This window comes from Osmerus eperlanus, chromosome 25 (assembly GCF_963692335.1).
Source record: "Osmerus eperlanus chromosome 25, fOsmEpe2.1, whole genome shotgun sequence".
NCBI classification, from domain to species: Eukaryota; Metazoa; Chordata; class Actinopteri; order Osmeriformes; family Osmeridae; genus Osmerus; species Osmerus eperlanus.
Window position 1 is genome coordinate 7,854,017 of NC_085042.1, and position 17,500 is coordinate 7,871,516.

General features: G+C 54.8%; 1 protein-coding gene across 1 annotated transcript in view; it reads right to left on the bottom strand.

The window, feature by feature from the left end:
• Positions 1-17,500, bottom strand: part of hmcn2 (hemicentin 2) — a 50,224-nt gene that overhangs the window by 6,406 nt on the left and 26,318 nt on the right. Inside the window, exons 32-75 of the mRNA XM_062451952.1 lie at positions 17,237-17,382; positions 16,994-17,144; positions 16,299-16,523; positions 16,049-16,162; positions 15,751-15,938; positions 15,003-15,099; positions 14,601-14,762; positions 14,218-14,331; positions 13,925-14,121; positions 13,766-13,847; positions 13,539-13,670; positions 13,261-13,404; positions 13,009-13,168; positions 12,531-12,655; positions 12,095-12,278; positions 11,885-11,982; positions 11,208-11,486; positions 10,914-11,107; positions 10,698-10,779; positions 10,465-10,601; positions 10,029-10,170; positions 9,646-9,790; positions 9,433-9,560; positions 8,971-9,127; positions 8,666-8,787; positions 8,406-8,570; positions 7,956-8,063; positions 7,731-7,865; positions 7,480-7,614; positions 6,866-7,135; positions 6,455-6,645; positions 6,008-6,221; positions 5,627-5,761; positions 5,236-5,426; positions 4,011-4,092; positions 3,173-3,343; positions 2,924-3,076; positions 2,669-2,806; positions 2,410-2,531; positions 2,017-2,266; positions 1,865-1,924; positions 1,437-1,556; positions 690-824; positions 253-372 (exon numbers count right to left, since the gene is read on the bottom strand). Coding sequence (XP_062307936.1) covers positions 253-372; positions 690-824; positions 1,437-1,556; positions 1,865-1,924; positions 2,017-2,266; positions 2,410-2,531; positions 2,669-2,806; positions 2,924-3,076; positions 3,173-3,343; positions 4,011-4,092; positions 5,236-5,426; positions 5,627-5,761; positions 6,008-6,221; positions 6,455-6,645; positions 6,866-7,135; positions 7,480-7,614; positions 7,731-7,865; positions 7,956-8,063; positions 8,406-8,570; positions 8,666-8,787; positions 8,971-9,127; positions 9,433-9,560; positions 9,646-9,790; positions 10,029-10,170; positions 10,465-10,601; positions 10,698-10,779; positions 10,914-11,107; positions 11,208-11,486; positions 11,885-11,982; positions 12,095-12,278; positions 12,531-12,655; positions 13,009-13,168; positions 13,261-13,404; positions 13,539-13,670; positions 13,766-13,847; positions 13,925-14,121; positions 14,218-14,331; positions 14,601-14,762; positions 15,003-15,099; positions 15,751-15,938; positions 16,049-16,162; positions 16,299-16,523; positions 16,994-17,144; positions 17,237-17,382 — 6,600 coding nt within the window. The remainder of the gene's footprint in view (positions 1-252; positions 373-689; positions 825-1,436; positions 1,557-1,864; positions 1,925-2,016; positions 2,267-2,409; positions 2,532-2,668; positions 2,807-2,923; positions 3,077-3,172; positions 3,344-4,010; positions 4,093-5,235; positions 5,427-5,626; positions 5,762-6,007; positions 6,222-6,454; positions 6,646-6,865; positions 7,136-7,479; positions 7,615-7,730; positions 7,866-7,955; positions 8,064-8,405; positions 8,571-8,665; positions 8,788-8,970; positions 9,128-9,432; positions 9,561-9,645; positions 9,791-10,028; positions 10,171-10,464; positions 10,602-10,697; positions 10,780-10,913; positions 11,108-11,207; positions 11,487-11,884; positions 11,983-12,094; positions 12,279-12,530; positions 12,656-13,008; positions 13,169-13,260; positions 13,405-13,538; positions 13,671-13,765; positions 13,848-13,924; positions 14,122-14,217; positions 14,332-14,600; positions 14,763-15,002; positions 15,100-15,750; positions 15,939-16,048; positions 16,163-16,298; positions 16,524-16,993; positions 17,145-17,236; positions 17,383-17,500) is intronic.

Consider the following 17,500-nt stretch of genomic DNA (forward strand, 5'->3'; position numbering starts at 1 on the left):
GAGACTGAGAGAGGCAGGAGAAACTGAGAGGCAGAGAGACTGACAGAGGCAGAGAGACTGAGAGAGGCAGGAGAGACTGAGAGGCAGAGAGACTGACAGAGGCAGAGAGACTGAGAGAAGCAGGAGAGACTGAGAGGCAGAGAGACTGACAGAGGCAGAGAGACTGAGAGAAGCAGGAGAGACTGAGAGGCAGAGAGACTGACAGACAGAGGTAGGGAGACTGACAGAGGCAGGAGAGGCAGAGAGACTGACCCAGACAGCGGTGTCCAGACAGCTGGTAACCAGGGTGACAGGAGCAGCGGTAAGACCCCAGGGTGTTGAGACACTGCTGCTGACACGGGGACAGAGAGGACTCCTGGCACTCATCCACATCTGAAACACACACACATACATACACACATATATATACACACACACATACACACACACACATACACACACAGGCATACACACATATACACACACGTTTATTCTACACTTTCTAATACAGTCTGATCACTCCAGTAGTGTCAATGCACAAGCCCTTGTTATTTTGGGGGCTACTCTTACATACATCTTGTAATGTTCCAGTGCCCGACTGAGTAAACATTTGAATCTCTACCTAAACTAGACTGCATTATCAGAACCCCCACACAGAGACAGATCTTATACAGTGAAAGATGTTTTTCGTTTTTTTACTGATGACAGACCTTCGCAGCTTGTTCCGATGGCACTGGGTTTGAAGCCTGGGCCACACTTGGCCTGGCATCGGTAGGTGCCAACCGTGTTCACACACTGCTGGTTGTAGTGGCACATGTGGACTCCCTGGACACACTCGTCAATATCTGCAGGTGGACCACAGAGGGTCAGGAGACCAAGAGTACACGTGCACACACTTCAAACATAGCTACTGCCCTTCCCACGACACCAGCGGTTAAATCTGACGAATCGAACAAATTCATCTGAAGTTATCTGTCCCTGTCAGAGTGAATACAAATCGATTTTTATTTGTATTTGTACATGTTTAGTCAATGTTAAGAGTCGGATGGCTGAGCGGTTAGGGAATCGGGCTATTAATCAGAAGGTTGCCGGTTCGATTCCAGGCAGTGCGAAATGACGTTGTGTCCTTGGGAAAGGCACTTCACCCTACTTGCCTCGGGGGGAATGTCCCTGTACTTACTGTAAGTCTGCTAAATGACTGAATGTAAATGTTATGGCAGACAGCCTGACAGTGGAGGTGTGCCCAGACAGCCTGACAGTGGAGGTGTGCCCAGACAGCCTGACAGTGGAGGTGTGCCCAGACAGCCTGACAGTGGAGGTGTGCCCAGACAGCCTGACAGTGGAGGTGTGCCCAGACAGCCTGACAGTGGAGGTGTGCCCAGACAGCCTGACAGTGGAGGTGTGCCCAGACAGCCTGACAGTGGAGGTGTGCCCAGGAGGGGGGTGAGGTTCCTCACCTTGGCAGGTGTTGGTCTCCGGGGAGAGGGAGAAGCCTGACGGACAGGCGCAGGAGAAGCCGCCCATGACGTTGTTGCAGGAGTGAGAACATGGAGACTGGACCGCACACTCGTCCTCATCTGCACATCACAACAAGGGGTCAGGTGGCTGAGCAGTTAGGGAATCGGGCTATCAATCAGAAGGTTGCCGGTTCGTGCAAAAATGACATTGTGTCCTTGGGCAAGGCACTTCACCCTACTTGCCTCGGGGGGAATGTCCCTGTACTTACTGTAAGTTGCTCTGGATAAGAGCATCTGCTAAATGACTAATAACACTCAGACAAAATAGTACTATGGTTATACCCCCAAAAATATTCCAAACCTTTTTCTCACTGTCTAAATACACACACGGTCAATATACATCAGAATAAGAAGCGTAGGTCCCATACCAGCACAGTAAGAGGCCGTATCCAGAACGAAACCCTTCGGACAAGTCTCTCCATCGCCACCTACAGGTACAAACCACCATGTTCAGTCAACAAGCATTCAGTCCTGCAGTGCAGTTCACTAGCATCAACTGGCTCGCGACTTCCAGCCAGACCTGGTATGAGCAGCGAGGCGGTCATGTGGAAGTCCAGGCTGAGCGTGAACCTGCTGTAGGCTGCCGTCATGCTGGACACCTTGAGGAGCTGCAGGAGGGGCCCCAGGCGCTCCTCCCGGCCCTCGGGGCCCTCGTACACGATGGTGTGGTTGCAGCGCAGGGCCAGGGGCCGGCCCCCTCTCTGGTGGGTCTGGGACGACCAGGAGTACAGCTGGCCGGGGCCAGTCTGCACGTAGGACTCGTCAAACTCCTGCAGCGAGAGGCGAGGGAGAGGAGCACAGAGGTATGGAGGTCAGAGGACAAAGGTCAGAGATGTAGGTCGGACAGGTCATGGGGTTTGAGGTCACAGGTCAGAGGTCAGAGGTGAGTGTGGCCTGTAGAACAGTGACACACCTGCAGACTCAGGTGGGAGGCAGACAGAGTGGGCGGGACATAGCCGTTGATGACGATGTCAATCAGGAGAGCTCCCTCGGAATCCAGACCTCTGGCTACATGTGTTAAACGCAGAGTCTCCCCTGGTGAACACACAAACACAGTTCCAGTTTCACATCACGTCAGGAAGACCCTACAGCAGCAGCATGTACAGAGGCAGCTCGTTCCTGTCAGGAGGCAGCCAGTGAAGGCGAGTTCCTCGTCGAGCCGCTTGTCTCACCCGTCTCAAACTCCAGTTGGGACTCCTGTCTGAACAGGCCTTGTGTGAGGGCGTAGCCGTTCCTGGAGGCTCCTGTCTGCAGCACCGTGCTCCAGTAGACGGGTGCAAACACCGACACCAGCACCCGCAGCAGAGGCCCTGCAACCCAGCAGCACCAACAACACAAGCTTGAGAAGATCCGGAAACCTCCGTCAGGTGAAGGAATTCATGTTCCCCTACTGTGAACCCTTCTGCGGTTCTTGTGTTCTTACTCACCCACGCTGGGAGGAATGTTGTCCAGGTGGGCCTGGAAAGAGCTGGTGCCCTCCTCCAGGTTGTCGGTGATGTTAGCTTCCAGGAAGGAGACCCCAAACTCTCTCTCGTTCACCATGCCGATGAGGCTGCCCCTGGCCTTACGGGGTACCTCCCCTGGACACACACAGACCAAACACAGAGACACAAGTCAGAGAAGGGATCGCATCCTGATCGACAAAACAGTATTGTTCCATAGCTCCACAGCTGTACCTGGACAGAGACCAGACTGGCACTTCCTGGAGTCCATACTTGGCCCGTCACATGACCGCCCCCCATTGGCTGGCTCAGGGTTATTGCATAGCCTGATTCGCTCCTGGATCCCTCGTCCACAGGTGCTGCTGCACGGGCCCCACTCCTCCCAGCTGGAGTAACCTCCGTTTACTGTCACAGAGAGAGGGAGGGAGGAGGGGAAGGAGAGAGAGACAGAGGGCAGGACAGGGAGAGGAGCAAGGGAGGGAGAGAGATAGGGACAGATAGAGGGGAATGGAGGAAAGGGAGAAGGAGAGGGAGAGAGATAGGGACAGATAGAGGGGAATGGAGGAAAGGGAGAAGGAGAGAGATAGGGACAGATAGAGGGGAATGGAGGAAAGGGAGAAGGAGAGGGAGAGAGATAGGGACAGATAGGAGGGGAATGGAGGAAAGGGAGAAGGAGAGAGATAGGGACAGATAGAGGGGAATGGAGGAAAGGGAGAAGGAGATGGAGAGAGATAGGGACAGATAGGAGGGGAATGGAGGAAAGGGAGAAGGAGAGAGATAGGGACAGATAGAGGGGAATGGAGGAAAGGGAGAAGGAGAGGGAGAGAGATAGGGACAGATAGAGGGGAATGGAGGAAAGGGAGAAGGAGAGAGATAGGGACAGATAGAGGGGAATGGAGGAAAGGGAGAAGGAGAGGGAGAGAGATAGGGACAGATAGGAGGGGAATGGAGGAAAGGGAGAAGGAGGTGGAGAGAGGGTGTGAGAGAGAAGCCATTGTTCAGAGTGTCCTTCTCCAGATGTACTCGAATGTTTCCCGTGTTGGATAAGCGTGATCTCATCTTTGACACTCACTCTGCACCCTGAGGGTGATGGTCCTTTCCGCCACTCCTGCCTCGCTCTCAGCCACACACTGGTACTCTCCTGCATCTCCACTCTGACAGGCAGGCAGAGGGAACACGGTTAGGAGAGGGCAACACAGGAAAGAACACCCACACAAGCCCTAACCCTTGTGTTGCCTTCGGGTCACATGAACCAAAGGTTCACAACGAACCATTGTTGTGTTGCGACAACTTTACCCAATACAAAAACAAATAAAAAGCATTTTCTTTTAACCTTCGCGATGTGGGGGGTCTGAGACAGCCCGAAGGTAAAAAAAAAAAAGCTTCACTTTGTTTTTGTATGCGGTAAAGTTGTCGCAATACGACGGTGGGTCACAATGACTGATGGTTCAGAATGACCCGAAGATAACACAGGGTCAGGGTGATGCAAGAAGATGCTGGAATTGTTCATTGCTAAAAGTGAATGTTTTCCCAGGGAAAGGGGTAAGTGAAGTAGATTGACATGTTACTCATTTAGCAGTCGCTTTCATCCAAAGCCATGTACAATCAGCAGAACTATTTTAATTATCTTGTAAAGAAAACCCATCCGTCCTTGCAGACAGAGGAAGTATCACATTAGAGCACTCTGGGAAGCAGAGTTGTTTTGTCTGGACTCTCAGCTGCAGGGCGAAGCTTCTTTTAGAGAGGTAACAAGGTTACAGAGGATAGACCAGCCCTATGAAGCTGCCTCCCCCTGCTTCTCCTCTCCAGATAATGCTGTTAGCTCCCGGGACGGAAGCCCCGCTAATCTGAGTTCAGACTGGGACAGGACGGCCCAGTTACACCCTGTGACCCTGTGGGACTGAGGCTGCAGATGGACGATTACTGACTCAGAACAATCCTCTTATTTACATTTAGTCATTTATCAGATGCTCTTATTCAGAGAGACTTACAGTAAGTACAGGGACATTCCCCCGAGGCAAGTAGGGTGGAGTGCCTTTCCCAGGGACACAACGTCATTTTCGCACGGCGGGAATCGAACCGGCAACCTTCTGATTAATAGCCCAATTCCCTAACTGCTCAGACATCTGACCCCCCCCCCCCCTCTTATCCTCCTACCACCAGCCAGCTCCACTACAGTCTGTTCATGGATCAGAGTTTTTTTTTTTCTTTTTTTTTCAACCCTCACTTCCTGGAGGGAAGGCCCTTGTCAGGAGAAGGGAGTGTGGATGGAGTGTGTGTGGGGCTCCAGGCTTTACCGAGACGCTGTAGATGATCAGAGAGCCGTTCTGCAGGGTCTGGAGGCGGAGCGAGCGCAGCAGGGGCCTGCCGTCGCGGAGCCAGCGCAGGGAGGGGATGGGGCTCCCCTGGGCGGGGCAGTCCAGCATGGCAGCTCCTCCCTGGGCAACGGTCTGGGTGGTGTGGGCCTCTCCCTTCAGCACGGGGGGCTCTGAAAACACACAGATCACACACACACACACAGATCACACACACACACACAGATCACACACACACACACAGATCACACACACAGATCACACACATATCACACACGCGTTCAAAGCAGCACTCAATTGTGACTGATCACTAGAAACAGACTATTGTGATTGGTGGTTGGAAAGTGTCTGTTGTGATGTGGCATGTTTTAACCTCTGATGCGGACGAACGCGAGAGCCCGGATGGAACCCACGCGGTTCTCCGCCACACAGACGTAGGTTCCTGCGTGGCTCAGGGTCACGTTCTCTATGAGCAGAGCGCTCCGGCCAGCCTCGTCCACACTGGCTCCTGTCACACCAGGAAACACCCAGAAACACCACAATTAAACCCAGAAACACCACAATTACACCAGGAAACACCACAATTACCCTCAGAAACACCACAATTACCCTCAGAAACACCACAATTACACACAGAAACACCACAATTACCCTCAGAAACACCACAATTACACCAGGAAACACCACAATTACACCAGGAAACACCACAGTGACTGTGTGTTTACGTCTGTCCTCAATGCTGCCCGTGCCATACCTGAGTAAGGGCTGTTATTGGCTGTCCAGGAGATGACTGGAGTGGGCGTGCCCTGGGCGTGGCAGGACAAGGCCAGGCTCTGACCTTTGTTCAGTGTCACATCCCCGGGAAGCTCTTTGAACACGGGTCGCATGTTCACAGACAGGTGCGTGTCCTGTCTGGCCGTGCCGGCTGTGTTGGTCGCCACACAGGTGAACACACCTGCGTCCCGGACCTGCAAGAAGACAACCATCACAACTTCCACAGACAAAACTACAGTATACTGTAACACTCATCACAACCTCCACAGACATATTTACAGTATAACATTTATATGTATTCATTTAGCAGACGCTTTTATCCAAAGCGACTTCCAAGAGAGAGCTTTACAAAAAGTGCAAAGGTCAATGATCATAAACAACGAGATAGCCCCAAACATAACAGGAGGAGAATTGCTCTGTGTCTGACCTCAGCCCGTTCGATGATGAGCTCTCCGGAGCGCAGGACGGTGTATTTGCCTGGCAGCTTTGGCACGGCGGTGCCGTCCTTCTCCCAGGACACCCGGGGCTCGGGGGACCCCTGTGCAGCGCACGGCAACAGCGCCTGGAAACCCTGGATGACTGACAGCTCCTGCTGACCAATGGGAATCATGGGCGGGACTGAAAGACAGGTTCAGCGTGTTATGAAAGAAAGGCGTAATGATAATTCGATATCATTCAATCAAAATATTAGTAGAGATTGGATCAACTAAAACATAAAGGTTTGTGTTTTGCACAATGAATCCTGAATTGCTACTTTGTCCCATCAGTTCTTTCATGTTACAAATAACAATCCAAACCTCCATTCAGCCTCTCCTCTCTCATCAGCACCAGTACTCACTCAGTATGTCTAGCCTCATGTCGTGGCTGGCTCTACCCGCCAGGTTCTTGGCAGAGCAGGTGTACAGGCCTGCGTCGCTACGCTGCGTGGCGCTAATCATTAGCGTGCCGTTAGCGAACACGCGTAGGCGTGCCCCGTCTGCCACAGGCTTGCGGTTCTTGTGCCAGGACACCACAGGCAGGGGCTGGCCGTCCGCCACACACTCCAGGCTGGCCTCCTGGCCCAGCACAGCCGAGTACTCCACCCTGGGCACCGTCAGCACGGGAGGCACTGCGGGACGCAGACAGGACACAAGGGGGTCAGATGGCTGAGCGGTTATGGAGTCGGGCTATTAATCAGAAGGTTGTTGGTTCGATTCCCGTCCGTGCCAAATGACGTTGTGTCCTTGGGCAAGGCACTTCACCCTACTTGCCTCGGGGAGAATGTCCAGGTACTTACTGTAAGTCGCTCTGGATAAGAGCGTCTGCTAAATGACTAAATGTCATCCAGGGCGAGAACCTGAATTATGAAACTAATCTAACTCCATACGGAGGCACCTGGACAACAGTGTGGGGAGGACAACATACTTCCTGTTTCCTGACCATGGGAGTTGCTCCTGGTGTATCCCACGTTACCTTGCAGCACCAGCAGAGTCCTCCCCACGGCTAACCCAGCCTCGCTCTGTGCCAGACACTGGTAGGAGCCCGCGTCGCCCAGCGTGACCCGGGAGAACTTCAGAGCTCCGTTAGACAGCAGGGCCAATCTGTGACCTGCCGACCCAAACACCACACACCTTACAGAGAGGTTCTGACAGCCTTACTGTATTCTTACTATGCTGTGTTGCTACAGCTTGCAGACTGGTTATACCTGAGGGGTAATCACTCACCGGTTGCTATGGGAACGCCTTCTCGTTGCCAAGTGATGGTGGGACGGGGCAAACCCTGGGCTTCGCAAGGCAGGACCGTCCCATGATGCAACACTACGTGTACCTCCTCCGCCATGGGCCTGATCTCAGGGGGTTCTGGAGGTCAGAGACAAGGTCAACAAACGCCGCAAAATTTAAACGTGACCTTTGAACCCAAACCATGTCTCTACGGCGACCAGGACCCACCGTGCACGGTGAGGGTGACGTGCTTGTGGGCCGTTCCGGCGGGGTTACGAGCGGAGCAGGTGTACCGGCCGGCGTGGCTGGGCACCGCAGCTATGATCTCCAACACTCCTGGATAGAAACACACACACACACAGCACTGACAGCACCGCAGAAACACACACAGCACCGCAGAAACACACACAGCACCGCAGAAACACACACAGCACCACATAAACACACACAGCACTACAGAACGACACACAGCACTGCAGAAACACACACAGCACTGCAGAAACACACAGCACTGCAGAAACACACAGCACTGCAGAAACACACACAGCACTGCAGAACGACACACAGCACTGCAGAAACACATGCCACTGTGTAAACATGATTACTGTCTCCCAACATCCCTCTCACGCACAGCTCTGCCACAAGCCTGCCATCCCATAACTGAGCCGGAGGTCTCACCTGTGGGCAGGACTCGGTAGCTGCCACCGCGGGCACCGAGCCTGGAGCCACTCTTGGTCCAGGTGACCGTGGGCTGGGGTCGGCCCTGGACCTGGCAGGGCAGCACCACAGGGGACATCTTGACGGCTGTGACGGTGGTGACGTCATCTTCTATCGTTGGAGGAACTGGAAGACGAAGAGAAAGGGTTGAAATCCGGTGAAAACATCGGTGTTTCGCATCCGAGGAGAAGTCTGTCTGGAACTTTCTCATCGAAACTGACCTTGCAGGATAACCTCGATGACCCTGCGCTCCTCTCCGACCTCATTGGCCGCGGTGCATTCGAAGTATCCCTCGTCCTGATTGGATGGCGCCGAAAGGACCAGAGATCCAGAGGAGAGCAGCCTATAGCAACAGCGGCATAGCAACACGACACAAATTACCGTATCGTTTACGTCCGTCTGGTGTTGTTGAAAAGGGGGCCTGCCCCTTTAAGAAGAAGGACCGCGGGAGCATCTAACTAGCATTAGTGACGGTTGTTTTTCAGGTGTGGTTCCAGGGTGACACCAGCTGTGCGGCTCTCTCTACCTGTAGGTGGAGGGCTGCTGGTCCACGCTGAGGGGAGTCCCGTTCCTCTTCCAGGAGACGGTGGGAGCAGGGATTCCTGTGGTCTCACAGCTCAGCACGGCCCTCAGCCCGGTTGTCACGGTGACGTTAAAGGGCCCAGGACTGATGGAGGGCCCCACTGCAGAGGGAAACACAGACACGTCAACACAGCAAACGGACATGCTGCATCTAGCACCAACGCAGGCACTGCCCTTCCAAACAGAAGGGTGGTGAGTGCTCTTTAGTGGAAAGGAGAGAAACGGCTTCAAAGTGTTTACTTTTTTGTGGGGGTTACGGCTGATCATCACCCTTTTTTTTCCTCAACCATTTCAACCACGCCAAAGCAAAGCAAAAACCTACAGTGAGTCAGTTTTGACCACATGGCCGGTTCATGCTTTCTTGCTTGGAAGGGCAGTCATGACAGCCATGTGAGAGTGTGTTTACCGAACACGCGCAGGTCTGTCCCACGGTGGTCAGAACCAGCCTGGTTAGAGGCAGTGCAGTAGTACCGGCCGGCGTCGCCCAACCGGACCTCATCGACACGCAGGGAGCCCTCTGACAGCTGGGAGTACCTGCAACACACACACACACACACACATGCATGAATGCATGTACACACACATACAAACACACCCACACACACAAACCTTTGTTTACCTGTTGTTGTTAGGGGCCAGTGGGAGACCATCTTTCCTCCAGGTGACCGTCACCGAGGCTCCTGCCTCCACCTGGCAGGGCAGCAGGGCGTCCTGCCCGCTGTGGGCCGTTACCACGGAGCTGCTCTCACGGATGACCGGAGCCACTGGAGGGACCAGACATTAGGTCTTTATTACCACTCACATTCTATGATACAGATGTCAAGAGAAGTCAATCACCAGACAAGATCTTGATGAGATTGTTATTCACATTCTTTGCTACAGATGTTTAGAGTTGACATTCCAAATCACACCAGACGAGATATAGTCCGATAATTATATGTGAGTATTTGATGAAATGATGCTGTGATGTATGAATAAGATGTGTTCGTCGTGGTAACTCACAGAGGACCTCGACGGTGAAGAACAGGCTGGTGCTCCCTGCCATGTTGGTGACCACACAGCTGTACTGACCGCTGTCCTGGGAACGTACGTCCTGGATCTCCAGGTACTGACCGCCCGCCAGGCGCTGCACACGACCTCCCAGCTGGAGGAGGGGGGGGGGGAGGGAGGAGGGGAAGGGGGGAGGGATGCACAGAGAGAGAGAGAGAGAGAGAGAGAGAGAGAGAGAGAGAGAGAGAGAGAGAGAGAGAGAGAGAGAGAGAGAGAGAGAGAGAGAGAGAGAGAGAGAGAGAGAGAGAGAGACAAGAGAGAAAGGACGACTGAGAAATAACTTAGACCTAGATATAACCTTCGAACTAGACCTGGAACCGAGACCTTAGACCTGAGGCCTGAGATAGTCAGGACTTCTCTGTCCTCCCTCATATCCCCTTCTTCTCACCTGCAGTTTGACGTCATCCTTGTACCACTCAATCTCAGGAGGGGGGTCGCTGTCAGACTGGCACTCCAGCGTCAGGTGACCCTTGGCTGGGACGGACACGGTCCTCACGTCACTCGAGCCCAGGAGAGTAGGGGGGGCTGGGACAGGGAGACACAAACAGACGAGCTTTAACAGCTTTAACAAGCTGGTGCTGTACGTGGGTGAATCAAGAGAGGGCGGATCCTGTTTATCACCTTGGACACGGACCCAGTGGTTTCTCCCATCCTCTCCGGCAGGACTGGTGGCCAGACAGGTGTACAGACCTGCGTCCTCCACCTAGACACACACACAGGCAGAGCTTCACCTGGGGGACGGGTCAAGCTCAGCAGTACAGCGTGACTACATTACTGTCGTAGGACACAACCAGACGTCTGTTACAGCCAGCATGGAGGCGCTCCCGGCCCCCGTACCTTCACGCTGCTTATCCTGAGGAAGTGCCCCTCCTCCTGCACTATCCCGACGCCCTCCAGGGGGCGCCCATCCTTCAGCCAGCTCAGGGCAGGAGGCGGGACGCCCTCCGCGGAACACTCCAGCTCCAGGGTGTTGTCCACCGCTACGGTCATCTCCTCAGGGGACGAGCCCAACACGGAGATCTTCGGAGGCTCTGTGTTGAGACCACAACAAGGTTACGTCTTCGGTGTCAACGTAAAAAAAGGGCTCAAAATGCAGTGTGTGTGTGTATGAATGCATGTGTGTGTGTGTACCCAGCACGGTGAGGTTGAAGCTCTTGGTACTGCTGCCCGCCTGGTTGCTGGCCACGCAGCTGTAGAGGCCGGCGTCTGCGGGCGCCACGCTGGCTAGCTGCAGCCTGGTCTCCTGGCCGTCCAGCAGCAGGTTCCTCTGCAGGGCCAGCGGCCCGCCGTCCTTCAGCCAGGCCAGCGAGGGTGGGGGCACGCCCCGCGCCTCGCACGTCAGCGTCACCAGCGAGCCCTGCACCACCGTCACCGGCTCCACCGGCTCCACGCGGTCCACGCCTGGGGGCACTGGGGGAGGGGGGGCGGAGGGAGACACTTCAGGACAGGGCTGACTGGGGGAGGGGGGGTGGAGGTGGAGGAAGGAGAGAGAGGTGGAGGGAGGAAGGAGAGAGAGGAGGAGGAAGGAGAGAGAGGTGGAGAGAGGGAGGAGAGAGAGGTGGAGAGAGGGAGGAGAGAGAGGAGGAGAGAGGAGAGAGAGGTGGAGGAAGAGAGGTGGACAGGGCTGACTGGGGGAGGGGGGGTGGAGGTGGAGGAAGGAGAGAGAGGTGGAGGGAGGAAGGAGAGAGAGGAGGAGGAAGGAGAGAGAGGTGGAGAGAGGGAGGAGAGAGAGGTGGAGAGAGGGAGGAGAGAGAGGAGGAGAGAGGAGAGAGAGGTGGAGGAAGAGAGGTGGAGGAAGGTGAAGGTACCTTGGACCTGGACGTCGTAGCTGAGCTCCGCCAGACCAGCACGACTGCGAGCCACACACGTGTAGACCCCCGAGTCTGACAGCTGCACTGGAGAGATCCTGGACACAGACACACACACACATGCCTTGAGTGTGTAGCCCAAAACACCATCATCATGTCAGACGACACGTGTCAAAATGTACCGCCAGATAACACGTTGGCGAGTGGGACCTGAGCAGCGTGTCGGAGGCCAGCAGGCGTGTGCGGGGGGACAGGAGCAGGGGACGGCCGTCCTTCAGCCAGCTGATCTGGGGCGGGGGGTGACCTGCCGCCTGGCACTCCAGGGTCACCACGCTGTCCTGGGGGGTCACAACATCCCTGGGGACGCTCGTCTCCCCCGAGATAGAGGGAGGCACTGCGGGGGGGGGGGGGGGGGGGGTGAAGACACTCATCACCGACCCCGTACAGAGGATGAACAGAGAGGTTAAAGCTGTGGTGGGTGATGGAGGATGAACAGAGAGGTTAAAGCTGTGGTGGGTGATGGAGGATGAACAGAGAGGTTAAAGCTGTGGTGGGTGATGGAGGATGAACAGAGAGGTTAAAGCTGTGGTGGGTGATGGAGGATGAACAGAGAGGTTAAAGCTGTGGTGGGTGATGGAGGACTGACCGAGGACCAGGAGGGTGTAGATTTTGCTCTCCTGTCCAGCAGGGCTGACGGCCAGGCAGGTGTAGGTCCCGGAGTCCTCCCTCCGCACGTCCAGAAGGGTGAGGGTGCTGCCGTCAGGACTCGTACTGCAGCACAGAACACACACACATCAACCCTGAACCCCCACACACACACATCAACCCTGAACCCCCACACACACACATCAACCCTGACCCCACACACACACACATCAACCTTGACACCCTTTCACACACACACACACACACACATCAACCTTGACCCCTCCCACACACACACACATCAACCTTGACCCCTCACACACCCACACATCAACCCTGACCCCTCACACACGCACATGAACCCTGACCCCTCACACACACACACATGAACCCTGACCCCTCACACACACACACATGAACCCTGACCCCCTCACACGGCACAGTGGAGTCCGGTGAGGAAGGGGGGCGGAGGGACGTACTCGATGTGCTGGATGTCGGAGTCCTCCAGGGGGCGCCCGTTCTTCAGCCAGCTGAGCTGTGGGAGGGGGGTCCCCGTCACCTGGCATTCCAGGGTCAGCTGCTCTCCCACGGGGGCGCTCAGGTCCGACGGCTGGCTGGACTCCAGGATGGTGGGAGACACTGGAGCGGCAGAAAAAAAACAAAACAAACAAACGTCACATAACCCACGCTAAACGAGGGGATTTCAGTAGCGTCTGAAGCTAGGTAACGACCTTGCACTGCCAAGGCGTAGTCCTTCTGCGTGCTTCCCTCGCTGTTCTGGGCCACGCAGGTGTACGTGCCAGCGTGAGCCAGGGAGAGAGGCCCCAGCTCCAGTCTGCTACCTCGCACGGCCCACTGCCACTGGAGACTGCTCTCTGGATGACACACACACATACACACACACACACATGTAGGTCTTCAAGATGACACTTTGCACACTGTATTACTGTACATGCATGTGTCATGACCCAGCCGTGCTGAAGAACAGGCTCTGGTCACGTGCGCTCACCGATGGGCGAGCCGTCCTTGAGCCAGGTGACGCTGGGGAGAGGAACCCCCGAGGCCTCGCACAGCAGGCTGACGTGAGAGCCCAGGGTCTGGGTGAGGCTCTCCTGCGTGGGCCCCTCCAGGCCTGGAGGAACTGGGGACGCAGCCAAGAAGAGGGACACCTTGAGAATGTTCTGCCCCCCGGGAGCTGCGGGCATGTCTCACGTCTAGAAGGTCAGACTGACTCACCATGCACGGTCAGTCTGAAGGTCCTGTCCACCTGGCCCGCCATGTTGGATACCTTGCAGGTGTAGACTCCTCCATCAGCCACCTAGAGACATCCAGTCATCACACCTGTGCTTGTCTGTGTGTGTGTGTGTGTGTGTGTGTGTAGGTGTGTGTGTGTACCTGAACTCCTAAGATCTCCAGACGGTGATGGTCCATCTTGAGCCCGTTGCCGGGCGCCAGCTGGAGTCCGTTCCTGTACCAGGTGACCTCAGGCTCGGGGATGCCCCGGGCCTCACAGCTCAGAGTCACGGACGAGCCCACCTGCGGGGTCATGACCTCTGACTCAGAGGCTGGGCGGGGCTTCAGTGTGGGCAGCACTATGACATCACAGAGGAGAGGGGAGAGTGAATCAACTCAGCTCCTTTTCAGCTCCAGCAGCAGCTGTATACAGCTGTGTCCAGCAGGTGTCTCACCGTAGACAGTGAGCAGGATGCTCCTCTGGTCCTGCCCAGCGGGGTTGGTGGCGGTGCAGACGTACTGGCCTGCGTCCTCGAGTCTGGCCCTGGGCAGCTGCAGCATCTGGCCCCCTGCAGACACACATGGAGGAGGTCTACGTTCCAACACCACACAGGGCACCAATCCAGATCCAGATAATGTGGGTTATGATGTGTGTGTGGCATGGTTAGGGTTAGAGTGTGTGTGTGTTTGTGGTCAGGGTTAGTGTGTGTGTGTGTTATAGTCAGGGTAAGAGTGTGTGTGTGGTGTGGTCTGGGTTAGAGTGTGTGTGTGGTATGGTCTGGGTTAGAGTGTGTGTGTGGTGTGGTCTGGCGGTGTGTGTTGCTGTGTGGGCTCTGACCCGGTAGGATGTGTATGCCGGAGCTGAACTGGAGCAGCTCTCCGTCCCTGGTCCAGGTCATCTCAGGGGGAGGGTAGGCCTGGACGTCGCACAGCAGGGACACCATGTGACCCTCCACCACGCCCACATCCTCCTCCCTCTGGCCCACCACGCTGGGAGGGACTGCACAGCACAACATGGCCTCTCCATCACGTCTCACGTCCGCATTCACGCTTACATCGAATCCAAAACGGCTCACAATGCGAATGCTAGTCCAGAGGAGGTCAAGTAACTGAAATAATGCGGCGCTAATCTGAAAAGGCCTCTATAAGAACAGATCTCTCCTGCACTACAGGGCGGCGGGGGGTGGGGGGTGGGGGGGGGGGTAGAGTGGTCAGGAGGAGAGGAAGGGCTGGGTCTCACCTTGCACAGTGAGGCTGAAGAGCTTCTCCATGGTGCCCACCTTGTTCTCGGCCACGCACACATAGCCCGCCATGTCTGCCCCCTGCACGCCGAGGATCTGACAAGACACGCACCCCGCAGCATCACAACGCCGTACGCACACAGGCTCATTCACACACCAGCTCATACACACTAGGATATACATACTGGTATATAAACACTGGGATATACACACTAGGATATACACACTGGGATATACACACTAGGATATACACACTGGGATATACACACTAGGATATACACACTAGGATATACACACTAGGATATACACACTAGGATATACACACTGGGATATACACACTAGGATATACACACTAGGATATACACACTAGGATATACACACTAGGATATACACACTAGGATATACACACTAGGATATACACACTGGGATATACACACTGGGATATACACACTAGGATATACACACTGGGATATACACACTGGGATATACACACTAGGATATACACACTAGGATATACACACTAGGATATACACACTAGGATATACACACTGGTTGGTTTCTAGAGGTGGGGGAAAACTGCCTGCTAGCAATTCAGATCGATTCACAAATGTATGTGAATCGATTTTTGTTTAGGGATTTCTTTCCAAAAATCTCGGAAAGATCGTGAATCGATTCTTAATCGAAACGTGACCCCAAGAATCGAACCGTGAGGTACCAAGAGATTCCCACCCTTCTTGGTTTCCTAACCTGCAGCTGTGTGCCGTCCTGGCTGACGAGGTGGTGCGTGTCTGAGCGTACGGGCTGGCCGTCCCTGAGCCAGGACACAGCAGGGGGCGGGTGGCCCGTCACCTCACAGAGCAGAGACACCGTGGTGTTCACCACAGCCCCCACCTCCTCCATGAAGGAGTCCAGACCCCCAGTGATCACGGGGGGAACTAGTCGAAACACAAAGAAACTAGAGGTGAGGGTGATCGTCTCGCTTTGAATACAAGCGTAAACTAGATGATGGAAATGTCAATGAAGGAAAATGTTTCGCTGTTCCTACCCAGCACCTCCAGGTCAAAGGTCATGCGGTCCTCTCCGGCCTCATTGACTGCCTGACAGGTGTACTTTCCAGAATCTTCCTTCTGCACCCGGGAGATCTGCAGCACCTGTCCACCTGAGGTCCCCGCACACACACACACACACCCCCCACAAGGTACCCCCCTCTGTGAGCTTCCGTGTCAAGCAGCCATGTTGTAATACACCATGGCAGAATGCGATTGGGCTCGCAAACAGGAAGGAGTTCCTTTAACCTGGAAGTAGTACGACTCCGTCGGCGGAGGAGAGCTTGCGGCCCTCCCTGTACCAGCTGAGGCGAGGCGGGGGGATGGCGTTGCTTTCGCACGACAGGCTGACAGGATGACCCAGGACCACCTCTCTCTTCTTCGTCATCCCCTCCTCCGTGTCCTCCTCCTCCTCCTCCTCTCCCAGACCCCAGGCTGCAGACCCCGGGGTCACCCGCTGGAAGACCGGAGGGACTGGAGAGAGGATTATGTGTCAATACACAAACATAGAAACATAGTCACAGGCCGACACAGACATGTTGTATGGAATTACTTTACTGACTTAACTTTTTTAGTCATTTAGAAGACGCTCTTATCCAGTGCAAATTACAGTAAGTACAGGGACATTCCCCCGAGGCAAGTAGGCTGAAGTGCCTTGCCCAAGGACACAACATCATTTCGCACTGCCAGGAATCGAACCGGCAACCTTCTGATTACTAGCCCGATTCCCTAACCGCTCAGCCACCTGACTCCCAATTACAAACAGACAACTCAGACAGACGTGTCTCTGAACAGCCCTGAAGCACACACACACACCCTGAAGCACACACACACCCTGAAGCACACACACACACCCTGAAGCACACACACACCCTGAAGCACACACACACCCTGAAGCACACACACACCCTGAAGCACACACACACCCTGAAGCACACACACACCCTGAATGGTGACATGGAAGTCCCTCTTATCCTCTCCGGCAGTGTTGGTCACCACACAGGTGTACTGGCCCTCGTGGGACAGCATGGCAGAGCTTATGTGGAGAAGGTGACCGTCGGCATGGATACCGGCATGGGAGCTTCCTCTCAGCAACTAGGAAACAGAACACCAACAGCCCTCACTGACATCTCGTCTCAACAGCATTCAGTACTGCACAGGGAGGACTTAGAGAGATGGACACCCACCTGTCCATCTTTGAACCACTGGGTGGTGGGCTCAGGGAAGCCTTTGGCCAGGCAGGACAGGGTTAATGTTCCGTTGATCCTCACTTTCTCCTCTCTGGCACCGAAGCTGAGCAACGTCGATTCCCCTGCCTCGATCTGGGGAGGGACTGACCCAAACAGCAGACAGAAATAAGAACTAATTAAACACAATGTTCAGAATCACTTGACTTTCTGTTTAACTGTTAAAATCCCATGCTTCTACAAAGAGGTTTAACACAGCCTCAG